This window comes from Coregonus lavaretus (genome assembly GCF_964263955.1).
Source record: "Coregonus lavaretus genome assembly, chromosome: 8".
Lineage (NCBI taxonomy): Eukaryota > Metazoa > Chordata > Actinopteri > Salmoniformes > Salmonidae > Coregonus > Coregonus lavaretus.
Genome location: NC_139995.1, coordinates 17,617,247 through 17,636,566, shown reverse-complemented (window position 1 = coordinate 17,636,566; position 19,320 = coordinate 17,617,247). Strand labels below are relative to the sequence as shown.

General features: G+C 43.2%; 1 protein-coding gene across 1 annotated transcript; it reads right to left on the bottom strand.

Annotated features, from left to right (window-relative positions):
* Positions 1 to 2,299: 2,299 nt before the first annotated feature.
* Positions 2,300 to 18,289, bottom strand: LOC311134373 (zinc fingers and homeoboxes protein 3-like). The gene is made up of 3 exons (XM_084168030.1): positions 18,102 to 18,289; positions 6,178 to 9,146; positions 2,300 to 3,021 (listed from the first exon to the last, which is right to left on the bottom strand). The coding sequence occupies exons 2-3, from the start codon at positions 8,940 to 8,942 to the stop codon at positions 2,988 to 2,990; spliced, it is 2,799 nt and encodes a 932-aa protein (XP_084024156.1). The 5' UTR covers positions 8,943 to 9,146; positions 18,102 to 18,289; the 3' UTR covers positions 2,300 to 2,987.
* Positions 18,290 to 19,320: the final 1,031 nt, after the last annotated feature.

Below are 19,320 nucleotides of genomic sequence, written 5' to 3'. Positions count from 1 at the left end.
CTGGGTCTATTTTGTGTTATTGTGGCGTATTATTATTATTGTGGCCTTGCACCAAAGGGATTTTTTTTTGTGTCAAACTTCCTTGACTAAAGTTGGATCCGTCACTAGTATGTTCACCCTGCTGACAGTCAATTTTCAACATACATTTCTCAATTAGGTGTACTGTGGTAATGTTTCAAGAGGCTTCCTGTGTTCCCAGAACCCAGTGTAATAACAAGCTGTCAGTCTACCCTGAGAACAGGAGGCCCCAGGAAGCACCCCACTGCCTGTTGATTTTGGACAAGTCGCTATAGGAGGGATCAGGCAGGGTTTGGCACAGGCCTGGCTCTCATGTTTGGACTTCTTTAACGCCATGGATCTCTTTATCAACCCTCAACATTTTTTAATGAAAAGATGAAGCTTGCAAATTGAGCCTCTGACAGACTGCTGTGTGCAGAGTGACCATGACTATACTGTGAGACCAGTTAAGTGCAGATGTCAAGCACAGTAAGAAAGATTTTGTATAGCATAACATGAGTGCAGGTGTCCAAGATGGTCAATTTCTGCTTGAGAGATTGCTTCCTAGCAGGGATCTATTCAACATGAGCAGTAACTGTGGCTGACTGGACTGATAATGAATTTGTAAATCCTTTGTGGCCATTCTATGATGCATACTGTTCTTTTTAATTATTCAATAAATGTCACCAGTAAGGCAAACATCTGCAGATATAAGGATTGTGTTATAAGATAAAGGTATCTAAATGTGTCAATCTTTAAAAGCACTATTATGCATTCTTTCATATCCCTAGCCTTGAGAATGGAACATCTTTCAAAGGACAGGTGAAATGCCATATCAAGAGTAGCTAGTGATTATCATTAGATCAAGCAGTTCATATTGACATAGACATACACAAGCATTTTTGTACGTGTGGCTCTGATTACAACTTGCCAATACAGTACGCTGGAAAGAATGATAATAGACAAATCTGCCATCGAAGCAAGAGCTCAGTTTCTAACACCAATTGATTTTTCTTGTAGGGCGTTGGCATATAGTTTTTAACTTTGAGAAAGTGTATCAACTGTCCTCTACCAGTAGATGACACTGTTTAAAAGGAAAACCTGCCAATTCTGCACGTTCGCCAATTCTTACTTCAACACAATTGATCTAGATTAATTAATACGCTACTACAAATATTCAATGATATCTTTAATTCAATCCCACTTCTGACACCAGTGTAATGAAACAGGCAGGGAGTGCGGCTCGAACCCTCAACCTTCTGGCCCGTAGCCCTGCATGCTCGAGTGGCAGTCGATATCCGTGCTTATAAACACGGTGTCGCTACAAACATGTCATGTTCTATAACCATTCTACAGGTGTGATAGCATTTCATGTGCCAGTAAAAACAAGTAAACCGTCTTCCTCAGTGAATATTTATTCTGGAAAGATTCAGAAGTGTAGAAAGGATGATACAACAGTGCTTTATGATCAAACTATTTCATAAAAGTTAAAGTGATCATAACACCGTAAGTCCAGATTTATTTTCATCTTTATTTTTCAAACCAAAATAAAATGGTAACATTCAACACAAGTGCATACACTGCTGGTAGGAGATCACCTCCAATTTCACTTTGGATGGTATAGCACCGTTCTTAGCTATTTAGCAGCTTATCAGAGATGCATGTAGTGACTATGTTTGTTAATATGAAAAATTCAGAAGAGTTAAAAGATCTCCTCATTTGGCTCTCTAGCTAGCACAAGATCTACCTCTGAGTCCTCCAAGGCATTTGATCAAATTGACATTTATTTTATAGCATTTGCCAGTATATTTCATATTATTACAGCTGAATGTTAAGCTTTTACAAGAATACAGAAGCAGCATATTTTTTTTATTCACAGATATAAACCAGCACAGTAGTAACTTTAATGCACTGGAACCTTGTTCTGATCTCAACATCACAGTAGCTGGAAAGCTATAGGTGATGGGCAGACCGGTCATATCAATGCATGGGACAGACTGAGTAAGGCAACGTTCGCGTGACAGGCTTCTCTTATGATTGGGTTTGCAGATTCAGCCAGGGCAGTATTGATTTTGACAGAGCTCTGTCAATATCTTTATTCTGGGGCAGTGTGGTTTTAGCATTCCTATCTGCTAGTGCATTGTATTGTCTCTTGCGTGTAGCTCAGGGTTTCCCAAACTCGGTCCTCGGGACCCCAAGGGGTACACATTTTGGTTTTTGCCCTAGCACTACACAGCTGATTCAAATAATCAACTAATCATCAAGCTTTGATTATTTGAATCAGCTGTGTAGTGTTCGGGCAAAAACCAAAATGTGCACCCCTTGGGGTCCCGAGGACCGAGTTTGGGAAACACTGGTGTAGCTGACCTGTTGAGTGATCACCAACATTTATACAGAAGTAAATAAAACTAGAGGCTCAATTACTTCTGGACTTACAGTGACTATAGAAGAAGTAAAATTGAAAAACCAATTAACGGAGAAAAGTACAATTCAAGGCAGTGCTGAAGTACTGGTTGCTAAAGAAAAGGAACAAATATCAACGCCAACAATAACATCTCCTAGACACTGCTCACTTTGTCCAGTCAACAAAAACCCTCTTTAGTGCAGTTTCAATCATATTCATCTCCCTTTCCCTAAACATTATCTCATTATCCCATCTTCCTTCATTCAAGTCAGTTGTCCAGTCAGTGTTAGTCTTCTCTCTGTCTCATCCGGCTTACCACCCTCTATGTGCACCATCCCATTCCCCACACGACCACAAAGAAGAATGAAGAAAGGCTTGAACATCACAGGACTCAAAAGGTGAGAAGTTCTTTAGAGGGTGGCAGGAAGTGATGAAGAGGAGGGGGGATATGGGGGTATTCACAGTTACAGTCCAATGGTCCAGCTACAATCACATCTGCTGTCATAATGAACACACCAGACCATGGCCATATGTAAAGCCAGCCAGCCAACCCATCCTTTACCCCCAGTAGGTTTGGGTCACGCCGTCACACTTCAAGCAGCTCTATTATCAGACGATCCCTGAAAACACACACACACACACACACACACACACACGCACACAGGACTCGCATTAGTTTAATATTGTTCTGATGAAATTACAATAAATGTTATATTATGTATTTTTAGAATGAGCACTGTTAAAATATACAAGGAAATCAGAGACTAACCTCTGTAACAGCCAACTCACAAAAGACAGTAGACATGATTTATTCACATATATTAGCACTCTCTCTTAATCTATAATTCAATGGCCCAGACTCCAACTCTTCTAAAAATAGCTTCTTAAAACACAGACCTTTGATTGTCTGAACAAGCCACTCTGCATGAATACCCACACTCCCTCCCCTGGTTAATTTATTTATTCATCAGACATAACACAGTAACAACTAAAGACACATAACTGACATTTTTTCTTTAACTTCAATTTTACAGTTTACAAAGCCATAAATAAATCATATCCAATATCAGAGCAATATATAGCTACTGTAGAAATCAACAGTATAGTTTTGACATTCTGTGATGGCCAAGGAGCAATGATAACGTTAGAAGAATTATCTTCATCATCAAATTCCATGAAGGTATATGCAGCCGAGACATAAATATTGCCACCAGCAAAACTAGAATAGTCCCAGTAAGCAAAATGACATTGAAAAGACGTCTAAAATACGTACAGTGGGGAGAACAAGTATTTGACACACTGCCGATTTTGCAGGTTTTCCTACTTACAAAGCATGTAGAGGTCTGTAATTTTAATCATAGGTACACTTCAACTGTGAGAGACGGAATCTAAAACAAAAATCCAGAAAATCACATTGTATGATTTTTAAGTAATTAATTTGCATTTTATTGCATGACATAAGTATTTGATACATCAGAAAAGCAGAACTTAATATTTGGTACAGAAACCTTTGTTTGCAATTACAGAGAACATACATTTCCTGTAGGTCTTGACCAGGTTTGCACACACTGCAGCAGGGATTTTGGCCCACTCCTCCATACAGACCTTCTCCAGATCCTTCAGGTTTCGGGGCTGTCGCTGGGCAATACGGACTTTCAGCTCCCTCCAAAGATGTTCTATTGGCTCAGGTCTGGAGACTGGCTAGGCCACTCCAGGACCTTGAGATGCTTCTTACGGAGCCACTCCATAGTTGCCCTGGCTGTGTGTTTCGGGTCGTTGTCATGCTGGAAGACTCAGCCACGACCCATCTTCAATGCTTTTACTGAGGGAAGGAGGTTGTTGGCCAAGATCTCGCAATACATGGCCCCATCCATCCTCCCCTCAATACGGTGCAGTCGTCCTTTCCCCTTTGCAGAAAAGCATCCCCAAAGAATGATGTTTCCACCTCCATGCTTCACGGTTGGGATGGTGTTCTTGGGGTTGTACTCATCCTTCTTCTTCCTCCAAACACGGCAAGTGGAGTTTAGACCAAAAAGCTCTATTTTTGTCTCATCAGACCACATGGCCTTCTCCCATTCCTCCTCTGGATCATCCAGATGGTCATTGGCAAACTTCAGACGGGCCTGGACATGCGCTGGCTTGAGCAGGGGGACCTTGCGTGCGCTGCAGGATTTTAATCCATGATGGCGTAGTGTGTTACTAATGGTTTTCTTTGAGACTGTGGTCCCAGCTCTCTTCAGGTCATTGACCAGGTCCTGCCGTGTAGTTCTGGGCTGACCCCTCACCTTCCTCATGATCATTGATGCCCCACGAGGTGAGATCTTGCATGGAGCCCCAGACCGAGGGTGATTGACCGTCATCTTGAACTTCTTCCATTTTCTAATAATTGCGCCAACAGTTGTTGCCTTCTCACCAAGCTGCTTGCCTATTGTCCTGTAGCCCATCCCAGCCTTGTGCAGGTCTACAATTGTATCCCTGATGCCCTTACACAGCTCTCTGGTCTTGGCCATTGTGGAGAGGTTGGAGTCTGTTTGATTGAGTGTGTGGACAGGTGTCTTTTATACAGGTAACGAGTTCAAACAGGTGCAGTTAATACAGGTAATGAGTGGAGAACAGGAGTGCTTCTTAAAGAAAAACTAACAGGTCTGTGAGAGCCGGAATTCTTACTGGTTGGTAGGTGATCAAATACTTATGTCTTGCAATAAAATGCAAATTAATTACTTAAAAATCATACAATGTGATTTTCTGGATTTTTGTTTTAGATTCCGTCTCTCACAGTTGAAGTGTACCTATGATAAAAAATTACAGACCTCTACATGCTTTGTAAGTAGGAAAACCTGCAAAATCGGCAGTGTATCAAATACTTGTTCTCCCCACTGTATTTTCCGGATGTTGAAATCAGGTTGAAAATCAGACGTTGAAAATACATAAAACAGGCCGTTGCATTGGCTTTATTAGTCCCGATTCCTGTGACTAATACATTTGTCTATTTAAGCTCTGAATATCAGCTACCCAACTTTATCAGGAGATATCCTGTGCCGATTTGCAATGTAATTTTTCGCTATGATCAGCGCGTCAATAATGTACAGATACAGACTTGAAACCACTGATCATGACAATTTAGCCCACGGGGTGAAACTCCCGGAAAGCAGTTGTGAGTAGCCTGATTATCCATTCCATATTGTCCATTTTACTTTGACCTGTCCTGTTTTTAGGATATATTGTTTCTTAACATGTCAGCACATTTTGTATTTGATTGGGTGCCATTTAGGTTAGGCTATTTGATCGGAGAAACCTCATTACATTGTCATACACTTTATCTCTAGCCTGTAGGCTACAGAAATGGCCACATATTCTTTCTACCATATACTATATCTGCTACATGATTTATGTTAGATGTTTTTTTTTACAGAACGTTGGTGGAGAGCGGCAGCGATGCGTCTCTCCAACAGCACCCTGGAGAGGCGCGCTGGGAATGGACACGCAAAATATTTTTTGACAAAGTGGGCACTGCTTATCACAGGGTGGCATCAGCGCTCACCTAAAAAGCCCATATTACACTGGTTGAGAGAAACTGTCATTGTTTTTGGGCAGAATTATGTGAGGTTTTATGTGTTGTTGGAGGTGCGTCTTGGTCAGTTTAGCTCAAATCCCGCACTCTTCAATCTGCCACCATAGGCAGCGGCCTAATCCAGCCGAATGAGCGGGCCTTGGGTAGATGAGGTGATTACAGATTCAGTCCTTTTCATCAGACAACGGTAACTGATAGAACTCACCTGGGCTCTGTCTGCTGCTCCCCAAAGGTCTGGCTGGTAATTGGCTGCTGGTGGTCATCCTCCCTCTCTGCCCAGTGACCGTGTAGTCCTTCGGCCTTCCCTGTCTCCACAGCTCTTTCTTTCTCCCCAGTCTCCTCTGGCCCTGCTGGACTCAACAGCGGCCTCTGTGTGTCTGCACCCCACCAGAATCCCTGCTGCCCTGAGCTCAGCCCCTCAGGTCCTCCATCAAGCTGCTTGTTCACCTCCTGCTCCACCAGTTTCCTATGAACCTCCTGGGGATCAATCAGTGCCCCTGTGTTGTGGTCTCTGTGGCCCTTTCCTTCCTCTCCCTCTGCTGGTAGGCACTGGTAGCCCTCCAGCCATTTCAGCTGGCTGTTCTTGTGGATGTAGCGGCTGTCGCTGAACCAGCGGACCACCTCTGGCTTGGGCAGGCCTGTCATGATACTCAGCTCCTCGTACTGCTGGCTGCTGGGCCAGCGTGTGCTGGTGAATGCCTGCCTCAGAAGGTGCACCTGCCGGGGGTTTTTCTTGCCCCAGGGTGCAGAGAAAGACGGGTGTGATGGGTCTGAGACATGTGTCTCAGACTTGAGCTCTGGAGGGAAGGCCTCTGAACCAGGTTTTGCAGCTGGATCGCTCACCATGAACCTCTGCAGGTTGATCTTTATGGGGTCTACTTTTAGTTCAGGGCAGGTCCTGTCATCCCTAAAATGGTCTTCCTCCTTGATAAGCTGCCGCAGGACTGACATAGATTTCATAGGAACCTCCTTGGTGCATTTGCCATCCTCTATGATAGATATGCTGCTGCTGCTACTGCTGCTTTTGGTAATGGCACTTGTGCTGGTGTTTTCGTTTTGGGCTTTGCTGGCATGGTTCAGGTTGTTGACATTATCATTATTGCTAGTGCTGGTGTAGCCACTGCTAATACTGCCGTTGTTGGACTTGTGGATATTGTTGTTGTTACTGTCATCATCACCCTTTGTTGATGGGTAATGATCCTGGTTAGCTGTGTTGCCGTTGCTATGAATGTCATAGGTGATAACGTTAGATTTGCTGGTATTACTCATGATCACTTTACTTTTGTTGCTGATGCTGCTGAAGCCTTCCAAGACAGACGGTATGCTAATATGTCTGCTGCTTTGATTGTTTGGTTTGTCATGGCTGTTAGTGAGACAATCATTATTATTGCCAATGTTGGAGGAGCAACTGACGATGCTGTTGCTGGAACTGCTGTTGTTGATTGGTTTCCTAGTGCCATGGTCTCCGCCGTCACTACTAATGGAGGAGTAACTGCTGATGCTGCTGCTACTACTGCAACTACTACTGCTACTGCTGCTTCTGCTGCTGGTGCTAATGACACAACTGTTGTTTCCCACCAAACCCAACCTCAGCGCAACACTCTTGTCAGACTCCAGGCTGGGCACAGTAGTGGGGATAGTGTTCCTGGCCACTACCTGTGTTGTTCTACTGACTACTGTCTGATATTTCGGGGGGATCATGGTTGGGGCAGCATAAGAGACCCTAGTGGTGACCGGGTGACCAGCGGCTGAAATGCTAGCCGAAGTGGCTATGACTCCAGTATGCCTTCTCACTACACTGTCATGGGCCACCCTGGCAGCCTGGTGGCTGGAGCCCACTGGAGCAGGTTGGGCATGGACATGATTGTTGTGCCGTTGCTTGGGAGGCTGTTTTGGGGGTGCTGTTCCTTGGAAGACCGTGTTGAACATCTTCCTCCTGGCCTCCTCTATCTCCTCAGGGGACCAGCTGATCCCCTGTTTGAGTCTATGGGCGGTAAACCAGAGTTTGATCAGCTCCTCTGGCCAATCAGAGACCACGGTCAGGTAGCAAAGCTCAGCTTTGGTCGGGTAGGGGAACTTGCCAAAGGAAGTCTTGAGAAAACTGCTGGTGTCCATGGCAGCATCATAGGTGGGGATGCTGCTCAGGGGAATCATCACCTTTGGGAGGTTTCTGCTGGAATCGGAGGATGAGGAGGAGAATGAGAAGGTGGGAGGGCTGTGCTGGTGATAGGCTTGATTGGGCACTGTTGTTGTTATCACATGAGTGACAGGTTTCCTCAACATAGCAGGGCCACCGGTCCCACTGAGAGACCCATTCTGTAGCTTAGGCACATTCGTCAACATGGTGGGGTCTGTCCGCTCCATCTCCTTCCCAGTGTCTATCCTCCGCAGCTCCACTGTGTGGGAGACTACAATCTTCTTGTGCTGTCCCTTGGCCTTCATCATCCTCACTATAGGTGTTTTAGTGAAGGAGATTGCAGGATCGTTAGAGTCCTCCCCATTTGTTGTGAACAGGCTCTGCTCCACGGTAGTCGCCCCATCGCTCTTCTTGACATGCAGGGACGCAGTGACAGAGCCCCCCGACACCCCAGGGTGGGCTTTAGAGTTGTGCAGTGCCAGGGCCTCAAACCTGACCACTGACACACCACAGTTCAGGCAGTAGAAACTGGGCAGGGCCCTAAAGTCTATGTGGCAGTTGTGCAGGTGGTCCAAAAAGTAGTTCAGATCTCTGGACTCAAAGCAGCAAGGTGGGCAGCTGTAGGTGCCCCCTTTCTGCCATCTGTCACCCCCTTCAGGTCTGGAGGAATCATGGTAAAAATGATGTCCATCTTCTCCAGATATGCTGAGGATGCTGTCCTCTGGGATTGTGGGTAGGAGCTCAGGGAGGCAGCCAAGTATGATCTCCTCACGCATGTGTTTGCTTTTGGATGGGATCATGCATGGCACTGTTGACTTCCTCTTGCTGGCCATTGTATTGTAGCGGTGTGTAGATGATGGGTGACTGACTGGTTGTCCGGTATGGTAACGGAGGGCGAGTGGTTTGTGGAGAGGGCTGATAGAGTTTAAGTGTCATGGGCCAGCCGCGATGACATCACAGTGTTGCTTCATGTTTATCCTCAGCTTCTGGGACTCCTCTCACACCACAGTGGGCTGTTTTAGCAGCTCAATGGGAACCTATGGGAGAGAAAACAGAAAATTTTTGTGATAAGGTAAATAATTCCTAATACGAATGCATCCACACACAATCAGGAAAACTCCCAGTCACATTAGTTATTTTTACATTGTCATGTGTCTCACTCTTCTGCCAACCTTGGATAAGAGCCACTTTACATTGTGGTGTAACAACTTTTGGGAGCTATCTAGTGACACCAGTGCTTACCCGATGTGCTCTCAACAATGATGTTGACGACACATGCAACATTATGTTAAGCAATCAATCGACAGACTGCATCAAAGGGCCTCCAACTATTTGTCACCCTATATTTATGATGACGTTTGGTAAACACACACATCCATGAATATACACACACATCCACCCTCTGTAAATATACCCCCTTTGTACTGTAACACACTCCCGCTTGGAGGTTCCTCACAATTGCTTCACATTTCACATATGCATGCGCACACACACCAGTGTTCGTTATATTCATTTAGCTACTAAATCGTTGCCACCACTCAAAAATATATTATTAAAAAATATATATATAATTTTGAAAATAATTTTCGGGATGGTAAAACGTTTTCAGTGTAAACCAGATATAAAGTATGTAAAAAAGTATTTTTAAATAAGATAATCTTTGAGAACTAACAATCACCAAAAGAAAAACTAGACAGAGAATCTAAAACTGTTATAATGTTCGAGTCACTCAGATAGCATAAGAACACCGCATAAGCCATATCAAAATGTGTAGAATTGCAGGAAATTAGCTTCGAAATTGTAATTTTTTTTCTCTAAGCCCCATTACAAAATGTGTAGGATTGCACGAAACTAGGCAAAATGTGTAGGATTGAAGGAAATTAGCTTTAAGACAGCAAAATGCTGTCTCTGCGGCCAAGAGGACGGTTTAAGACTGCGCCATTAGCCACGCCCACTCCCCCCAACGCTAACATTGAAGCCTTTTCAGGACAAAGGTCAACTCTGGTCAGTTTTCTGCTTATTCTGTTTTTACAGTTATGTAGCTAAATATATACAGTTGAAGTCGGAAGTTTACATACACTTAGGTTGGAGTCATTAAAACTCGTTTTTCAACCACTCCACAAATTTCTTGTTAACAAACTATAGTTTTGGCAAGTCGGTAAGGACATCTACTTTGTGCATGACACAAGTAATTTTTCCAACAATTGTTTACAGACAGATGATTTAACTTATAATTCACTGTATCACAATTCCAGTGGGTCAGAAGTTACACTAAGTTGACTGTGCCTTTAAACAGCTTGGAAAATTCCAGAAAATGATGTCATGGCTTTAGAAGCTTCTGATAGGCTAATTGATATCATTTGAGTCAATTGGAGGTGTACCTGTGGATGTACCTTCAAACTCAGTGCCTCTTTGCTTGACATCATGGGAAAATCAAAAGAAAAAGGGCCAAGACCTCAGAAAAAATGTTTTAGACCTCCACAAGTCTGATTCATCCTTGGGAGCAATTTCCAAACGCCTGAAGGTACCATGTTCATCTGTACAAAAAATAGTACGCAAGTATAAACACCATGGGACCACGCAGCCGTCATACCGCTCAGGAAGGAGACGCGTTATGTCTCCTAGAGATGGACGTACTTTGGTGCGGAAAGTGCAAATCAATCCCAGAACAACAGCAAAGGACCTTGTGAAGATGCTGGAGGAAACAGGTACAAAAGTATCTATATCCACAGTAAAACGAGTCCTATAATAACCTGAAAGGCCGCTCAGCAAGGAAGAAGCCACTACTCCAAAACCGCCATAGAAAAGCCAGACTATGGTTTGCAACTGCACATGGGGACAAAGATCGTACTTTTTGGAGAAATGTCCTCTGGTCTGATGAAACAAAAATAGAACTGTTTGGCCATAATGACCATTGTTATGTTTGGAGGAAAAAGGGGGTTGTTGCAAGCCAAAGAACACCATCCCAACCGTGAAGCACGGGGGTGGCAGCATCATGCTGTGGGGGTGCTTTGCTGCAGGAGGGACTGGTGCACTTCACAAAATAGATGGCATCATGAGGAAGGAAAATTATGTGGATATATTCAAGCAACATCTCAAGACATCAGGCAGGAAGTTAAAGCTTGGTCGCAAATGGGTCTTCCAAATGGACAATGACCCCAAGCATACTTCCAAAGTTCAGGTATTACAACAAAGTCAAGGTATTGGAGTGGCCATCACAAAGCCCTGACCTCAATCCTATAGAAAATGTGTGGGCAGAACTGAAAAAGCGTGTGCGAGCAAGGAGGCCTACAAACCTGACTCAGTTACACCAGCTCTGTCAGGAGGAATGGGCCAAAATTCACCAAACTAATCGTGGGAAGCTTGTGGAAGGCTACCCGAAACGTTTGACCTAAGAAACAATTTAAAGGCCATGCTACCAAATACTAATTGAGTTTATGTAAACTTCTGACCCACTGGGAATGTGATGAAAGAAATAAAAGCTGAAATAAGTAATTCTCTCTACTATTATTCTGACATTTCACATTCTTAAAATAAAGTGGTGATCCTAACTGACCTAAGACAGGGAATTTTTACTAGGATTAAATGTCAGGAATTGTGAAAAACTGAGTTTAAATGTATTTGGCTAAGGTGTATGTAAACTTCTGTCTTCAACTGTATATAACAACATTCTTAGTACAACAACATAGAATATGAAGTGAGGCCACGAATCTGCTTCTCTTACTCGCTGCCCTCTCATTAAACGCTACCCTCCCCACACATATTCTCTCTCTCTCCCTCCATCTCTCTTGCTGTGAATTTGTTGATCTGTGACGTGGTGTTAAACTGCTGTTGATCTTATCTAGTTCTCACAGAGATGTCAGATAGCTGAGACATGTCTCTCTTTGGCAGACATTCATCATCATCTTCGTCTTCAGTCCATATCTCAGTGTCCTTCTCAGTACTTAAAATTATTTATTACAAGGAGTGTCAATATAGCCCACTGCGCAGTATGCAGAATGAGCACACTATTACATTCTTGAAATGTCTATAGCCAAATTCTTAAGAGTCAGGACATTATTCTCTTGAACAGGGCCGTACTCCTGAAAAGCCTATATGTCTTCAGCCAGTGAAACTGAATGGAGCCATGTGTATGCATTCACATGGCCTGCTGGTTTGTAAATAAAAGATGAACCTGTTCCGGAATTAAAAATCCCAAATGACTGCCCACAGTACATGCTGATCCCAGACGGGCCGTGATGTCCTTTTTGTAACTGCCTCTTTTATTTCTAATGACGGCTCCCTTCCGACTAAAAACAAAACACCAAAAAACTAGGTCACCAGCATCTTATGCAGTAATCCCAGTTTGCTGCATCCAGACGTGGGCATTTGCTGTATGTTTAGCCAGAGGAGAGGTCATGATACTTTCCGACGGCACTCAGTTAACCCCTGATGAGGACAGTGGGTTTAGTGAGTGCATTCCATTGAGATGTAGGTTACAGCTCTCATGCAAGAGAGTCTGGTCTTCTCATCTAATAAAATGTGAAGGTATGGTTTTAGTATTGTGTGGACAGGGGAAAGGCAGCTGATTTACTAGTTAGTTACCAGTTATGCAGTTAATAGTAATGTAGAACTATAAATCATTACTGTCACATCCTAACTGATCATTTTTTACAAATGTGGCTCAAACTTTGTTTCCTGGTTTCTCAGAGCTCTTCAATCACCATACACATATTGAAATACTAATGCATCAAGGAGATGGCAAAAAATGTGGCTCACAAAATGTGCATGTAAAATGTATTTTATCTGTCTTCATCACGATGATACAAAGCCCATGCCATTTAAAAAATACCATGTGATGGAAAATAATGTAACCTGAGCACTAACAGGTTGAAGTTATTTTATGTGTCCCGAGTACTGTGCTGAGAAATAACACAGTGCTGTTGCCCTGGTACCTCTCCCCCTAAAACATCAAATTCCATGCATGTCAAACCCAAGACAGGCATAAAGTTGAGCAAGGGTACATAAAGAACCAGGGCACCTATCAAAAGAATGGGGTGCATTATCTAACGAGCGAGATGTGCAATCAGACACAAGACTAGGGCTTCCCAGACAGGGAGCCATTGAATGGTGCACTCTGAAAAGAGGGGCCTCGTGTTTCAGCGCTGAAGTAGACGACTCAGACGGGAACTGTCTCCCGGTGTGTCGTATGTCCCGAGACTGGCACTGGCTCTATGGCTGAGATGAAAAGAGTTTAATCTCCATAGACCTGGGGAGTACTGATCTGAACTGAGGCAAAGTAACAGAGCTCTAAGACAAGCTCTCAGATCACTCTTCATAAGCAAAGTCCTCATATTACCTTGTGTGCTCAACTCAGTCGGAATGATTTCATTTCAAGTAACTATTTAATATTTGGCTTATAAGAATAAAACACTGAAGGAAGGGGCGTAAAGTGGTACACCTTCAATAAAATAGCCCACAGGCACATGTAGATTGTTGAGTCACCTACAGTTGACATTTACAAATAGAGATTGGTATTTGCAATGCCATGTTGCTGGTCACATGACTGAGGAGTAAGAGGACAGAGAAGAAGGAATGACATAGGGAGAGCAGACGCAGACAGCTGGGGTAAGAGGAGGCCATGGGTGAAGATGACAGAGAAAGCAATGAAGTACACATCATCTTCTACATTGTTTTACACCAAAGCGTTCAGAAATATTTATACATTTTAACTCAACTGCCAGTAAACAGTCTGTGATGCTGCAGTCACACAAGGGCTGAGGAGATCTTGGCTGTTTTATGACATTTGTTTTCCATATGTCAGTGATCCACAGCTGTCTTGAAAGCCTGCGTTGCTGGTTTTGAGTTGAAGATCAACAGAAACAGCTCCTGGCATAAGTGGGTGTGGGACAGACAGAACAACTCCTGGACAGACACGTCTAAACGATAGGAAAAATCTGTTTATGAGTACATCTTCTGCCAAATGTCCATTAAATAGGTTCAAGTCATGTGAGTGGATCAGCTGGAAACCCAAATATAAGTCAGAGACGGATAGCAATTACTGCCCTGAACAGGGAAGACGTTGAGAACAATGCCACCTCATTTATAAGAGAAACGTGATCCAGGCCTGGGAGCCTTATTCAGAAGACTGACCGTCGACTTGCCATTATTCCATTTCCTGCATGTCTGGATGTCTCCTGTGTCTATTATGCTTTCTGTGTCTAGTAATGTGTTATTGACTGAATGGCTGGAATTTAGTGGGCACATAATAATTTAAGTGTATAGCTATGTAATGGATTAGTGTTTGTATTCATAAACTCCACATTAATTAGAGTTGTAAGCTCCACTGACATGTACTGTAATGAAAAACACACCTTTATCCAAGGATGTGAGTGGTTAACCTAGTGTTAATACAGTGGGATGTGAGTGGTTAACCTAGTGTTAATACAGTGGGATGTGAGTGGTTAACCTAGTGTTAATACAGTGGGATGTGAGTGGTTAACCTAGTGTTAATACAGTGGAATGTGAGTGGTTAACCTAGTGTTAATACAGTGGGATGTGAGTGGTTAACCTAGTGTTAATACAGTGGGATGTGAGTGGTTAACCTAGTGTTAATACAGTGGGATGTGAGTGGTTAACCTAGTGTTAATACAGTGGGATGTGAGTGGTTAACCTAGTGTTAATACAGTGGGATGTGAGTGGTTAACCTAGTGTTAATACAGTGGGATGTGAGTGGTTAACCTAGTGTTAATACAGTGGGATGTGAGTGGTTAACCTAGTGTTAATTTGTAAGTCGCTCTGGATAAGAGCGTCTGCTAAATGACGTAAATGTCATGTAAATGTTAATACAGTGGGATGTGAGTGGTTAACCTAGTGTTAATACAGTGGGATGTCTTCAGTATGTTCCTGTTTGTATGCCTGTAAATCTCTATCTGACTGTGTCTTCAGGGTGTGTGTGTGCTATGTATTTCTGTGTGTACCAGTATATGTGTAAGTGTGAATGTGTGAATGTCTGCTGAGACGCAGGTGTTGTCAGACGTCAACCCCCCCCCCCCCCCCTCCCCCTTTTACATCCGTGACTGCAGCCGGTCCACTGAGAGACCAGTCGGCGATGCCACTCATGTGTTAACATTGTCATGGCAACCCCTCTCTTCTCCTTGCCCACCACACCCCACACAGAGGAGTCAATCGTCTACACCCACCACGCATCCAGACAGACATGTGCACACACACACACACACACACACACACGACAACCTTATATGGCAGGCAAAGGACAATGTTAATCCTCCTGCAGTGCCATCTTTGAAAAGGCCAGCCTTGGCTTAGCTGTTCCAGACCATTGGGGTGGGGTCAGTGGTAAAGACACCTTCCCACAATGACAATACCGAAATACCTGCTCAACTGCACAGTCCACACTTCTGATTAAGTGTTTGTGGCACCATCTAATAAAAGACAAACGAGGGCTATATACATTGCAAAGGGTTAGGGCTACTGCCAAAGCATCTCGTTCTGTTCAAATACATTTTCATGTCATCCATCGCAATCTTATATTGTTCACTAGAGCCTTCATCAATGGCCTGGCTGAATGAAGGACCAAAGATGTGTGAAAAAATCCTGAGTCACGGGAGACTACTTCTGCGTTTTTGATGAATACATCTCCTTCAGTTCTGTATCTTGGACTCCAGGCCATTGATTTGGCAACTTAAAAAGAAAAAGGAAGAAAAATGGCGGCGTATTGCGCATTGTCCTGTCCAACCTAAAATGGCTGACATCACAGCCTCTTGTAACTGCCAGAGTTTGGCAAATGCCAGCTCCTGCTGACCAAACCTTTCTTGCACGGGACAGAGAAAGTAGCAGGGGCTCGCTCCTCTCTAGCCCCCAGTTTTTGTGCAGAGAAGTTTATTTTGGTTGGAACTGAGCAAACGTGCTGTCTCAAGGAGGCTTTTGATCGCTTTGTACCTCGATACTCCTAAGACAAAAGCGATACCATACGATGAAAAGGAGAGAATAAGAGTGAACCCATACAGAGTGGTATAGACTTTCAGACTAACAAAACAAAGCTCTCTAAGTAGTATGCTTATGGGACTATTTTTGTGAGGAGGGGGAAGTATGCTGTTATCATGAATATGGTTGTTTGTACAGAACTGCTGGGAAATAGATCTGGTTGGCATTAGATAGCTGTTTTCCTCTCTGAACTTGAGGAATGTTATACACTCGATTTCAGCTAAAACTTCAAATCGTGCCATATGACCTGTTTGAGTGTGCTCTGGCAATGGCTATACAGCACAGTGAAACCTAGGCCACGGACATGAAAATATTATTTGATTTGAGTCGATAGACATCAGAACATAATAATCCTCAAAGCGGTATATTTGTACAGTAACTAAGGAGTGGCATCCGAGGACGTTTTTTGTAGAGTGGGGTGGGCACTCTCTGCCCATTACACTGTGTCTGTGTATACAAACACTCTCTGTTATGGCCATAGCCAAAACTGTGAGCTGTCCCTAATTGCAGGGAATCAGGATAAAAGGCAATATGCCTGGCCTCATTAGAACAGTTCCGAGAAGGGGAGATGGAAAAACGTTCCCAGGGATCCACAAAGGGAATTGACATTCCCCCAGTGTACCCTCCTAGAAGAGTGCAACCCTCTACACATACACACACTGGACCAGGCTGAAACTAGCTAGCCCAGAGGGGCCAGGCTGTGGGAGCTAGCGTGTCTAGCTTTGTATTAGTCATTAATGAGAGACGTCTGCCAAGCATTGGAGCAAGGGAATAATCCTATTTTATGTACGTCATGCATCTATGAATTTTGAGGGGGCACTAACGGTAAAATTAGGTGTCTGCATAATTATTCTAGTTTAATAACTTTACATTACATTTCATATACCCTGGTAGCATGACATGCTTCTTCAGTTCCAATGGGCATGATGCATCTGGCTCATTGCATGTGCATGAATCACTCACAAATGTCCCCTGATTAGATGGTTGAATATTTAAACCGATAGTTTCAGGATGAATATTTTGTGCTGCTCATTCAAGAGGTAGGATACCATCTTATGGTCCTATATAATGTGTATGAACATCAGGCACACATAGAGCAGTGGATGAGGTAATATTAGTCAGCACTGGGATCCATGCTGAATGCCTGCAGTGTCACAGGCATGTTGGCCAGCTAATAGAAAACGCATTGATTATACAGGGTCACTTCATTGGCTAGAGTCCTGTCCGTTTTAGAGAGATGGTAGTCGTGAGTAAGACCTTACAGTGTGCAATATTCTGACAGTTTGACACACATGAAAAAAGACAGATCAAAAGATGACAGCTCCCAAAATGCAGTTGATTGCTAAGCTCTAAGCATCAGCAAGTCGGTATCGAGGACTGAGGGAAATGAAAACAATTGTGCAACACATATAACCAATAATGTGGTCAATGAAACATTGACACATTACTGAAGAATTGAAAGGAAGGATTAATGTCGCCATAAAATTAATTGATTAAAAAGGAAGAAATGTTTTGTAGAATATCCAGCTGGACGTCTGGGTCGTCCAAATTAGGCTACCAGTCATCATATCCAATAAGATTATGTATTCGTTACATAAAAAGTCCTTAAAACGTGGATACGGGAATAGTCAAGCGTTGTGCAATATAAATTAATCAGAAACGTCACATTGTAACGTGCGAGAGGGCAAGTACACGTTGTAGGCTACATTCTTGAAACTGTAACAAACTGGCAAGTTAACTCGTTCACTCCGGTAGCCTGTTGGCAAACATTGGCTCTCTTCTTACTTGCGACTATCTTCAACTCATTCTGAAGAATTAAACATATTCCCCCAAATCCTAACTCGCACCCCCACCTACTGTCGCCATTTTATATATTGGCGACTTCATATAAACTGCCTAGACTACAGCGCCAGATAAAATTCAATAGCCAAAATTGGAGCAAACAATCTGGGATTATAACTCAAATAATACGAGTTATTCTATTGTACAAGGAAAGGTGGCATTACCTTGATAGATGGTCCGGGGTAAAAAGGAATCCGACATTAATATAGAAATGAATTATATTAGATTAGCTCCGTTCGTTGCGTTTTGGGAGGAGGGGGTGGGTCCTCGCCTCAGATGATCCCGGTGAACTGGCGTGAACCCGTCTGTCAGTGAACACAGCAAGGTAGGCTACATTACCTCTCCTCGCACACTGTATGGACAGAAAACAACTGTGGTCGGCGGCTGGACGACGCAGCCAAAATTATACGGAGGGTAGCCTATTTCCTATGAACACGTGATTCAAAGCGTCACCCAAAATCCTAAACCCTTTCATCTAAATGTTGAAGAGGGGCGGGGGTCGGACGGTGAATGTATACGAGAGAGATGCGCTCTGAACAAAGCAAAAGTATTGGAGACGAACAACGGTCGGTCAGTTTTGAACAGTAGCCTATTGAAAATGTAAGAGTGTATTTGAGCATTTGCCAAATATGTGGCTTAATCATTTTGACGTCCTTTCTTATCAGAAAATGTCTTACCTGCCACGTAGGCCTCATGAAAACAGTCAGCCTAAAGAATATACATAATAATTAGGTCACTCCGTTTTGCCAATTTAACCCGTTTTGATGTGTCTGTCTAACCATATAGGAACTGTGGAGAGTGGTTCATACAAGGGAAAATAATTGAGTAATTATTATACCTCAGTGAATGAGACATTTTCCCTGAATATCAACAAGGCCAATTCAGCCTAATGAAAAGCGCGCGTAAAAGGGTGGACCCCTAATTTCTCAAATATATCACGCCGATGCGCCATATCCTATTTCTATTTACATTTTCAAGCTATACCGACTCCAAGGTTCACAGAGCGACAATAACTAACTTCACTGGTCCATTAAACAAATAAGGTAACTATATAACAAAGACTCTTATAATCTTTGGTTATACGCATTATGTGGCAATATGGGGACATTGCGTCCATCATTTGCATTTCGAGGTGATTGCCAAAAACACTATGTTTCACATTTTGAATTCAATTTAGGAATAAATAGACCTTATCAAACACTTTAAAACACAAATGCTGGGCTGGTGTTATTTTAAATATTAGGAATCAATGTCATGATAAGTCAGCCAATTAGACTTGTTCTTGTTGTTTTATCATCATATAGCGTAGCCTGGCCATGTCTATACCTAAAGGCCTACCATGAACCATCATCGTGTCTGTCCAAATGTAGGTCTACAGTGTCA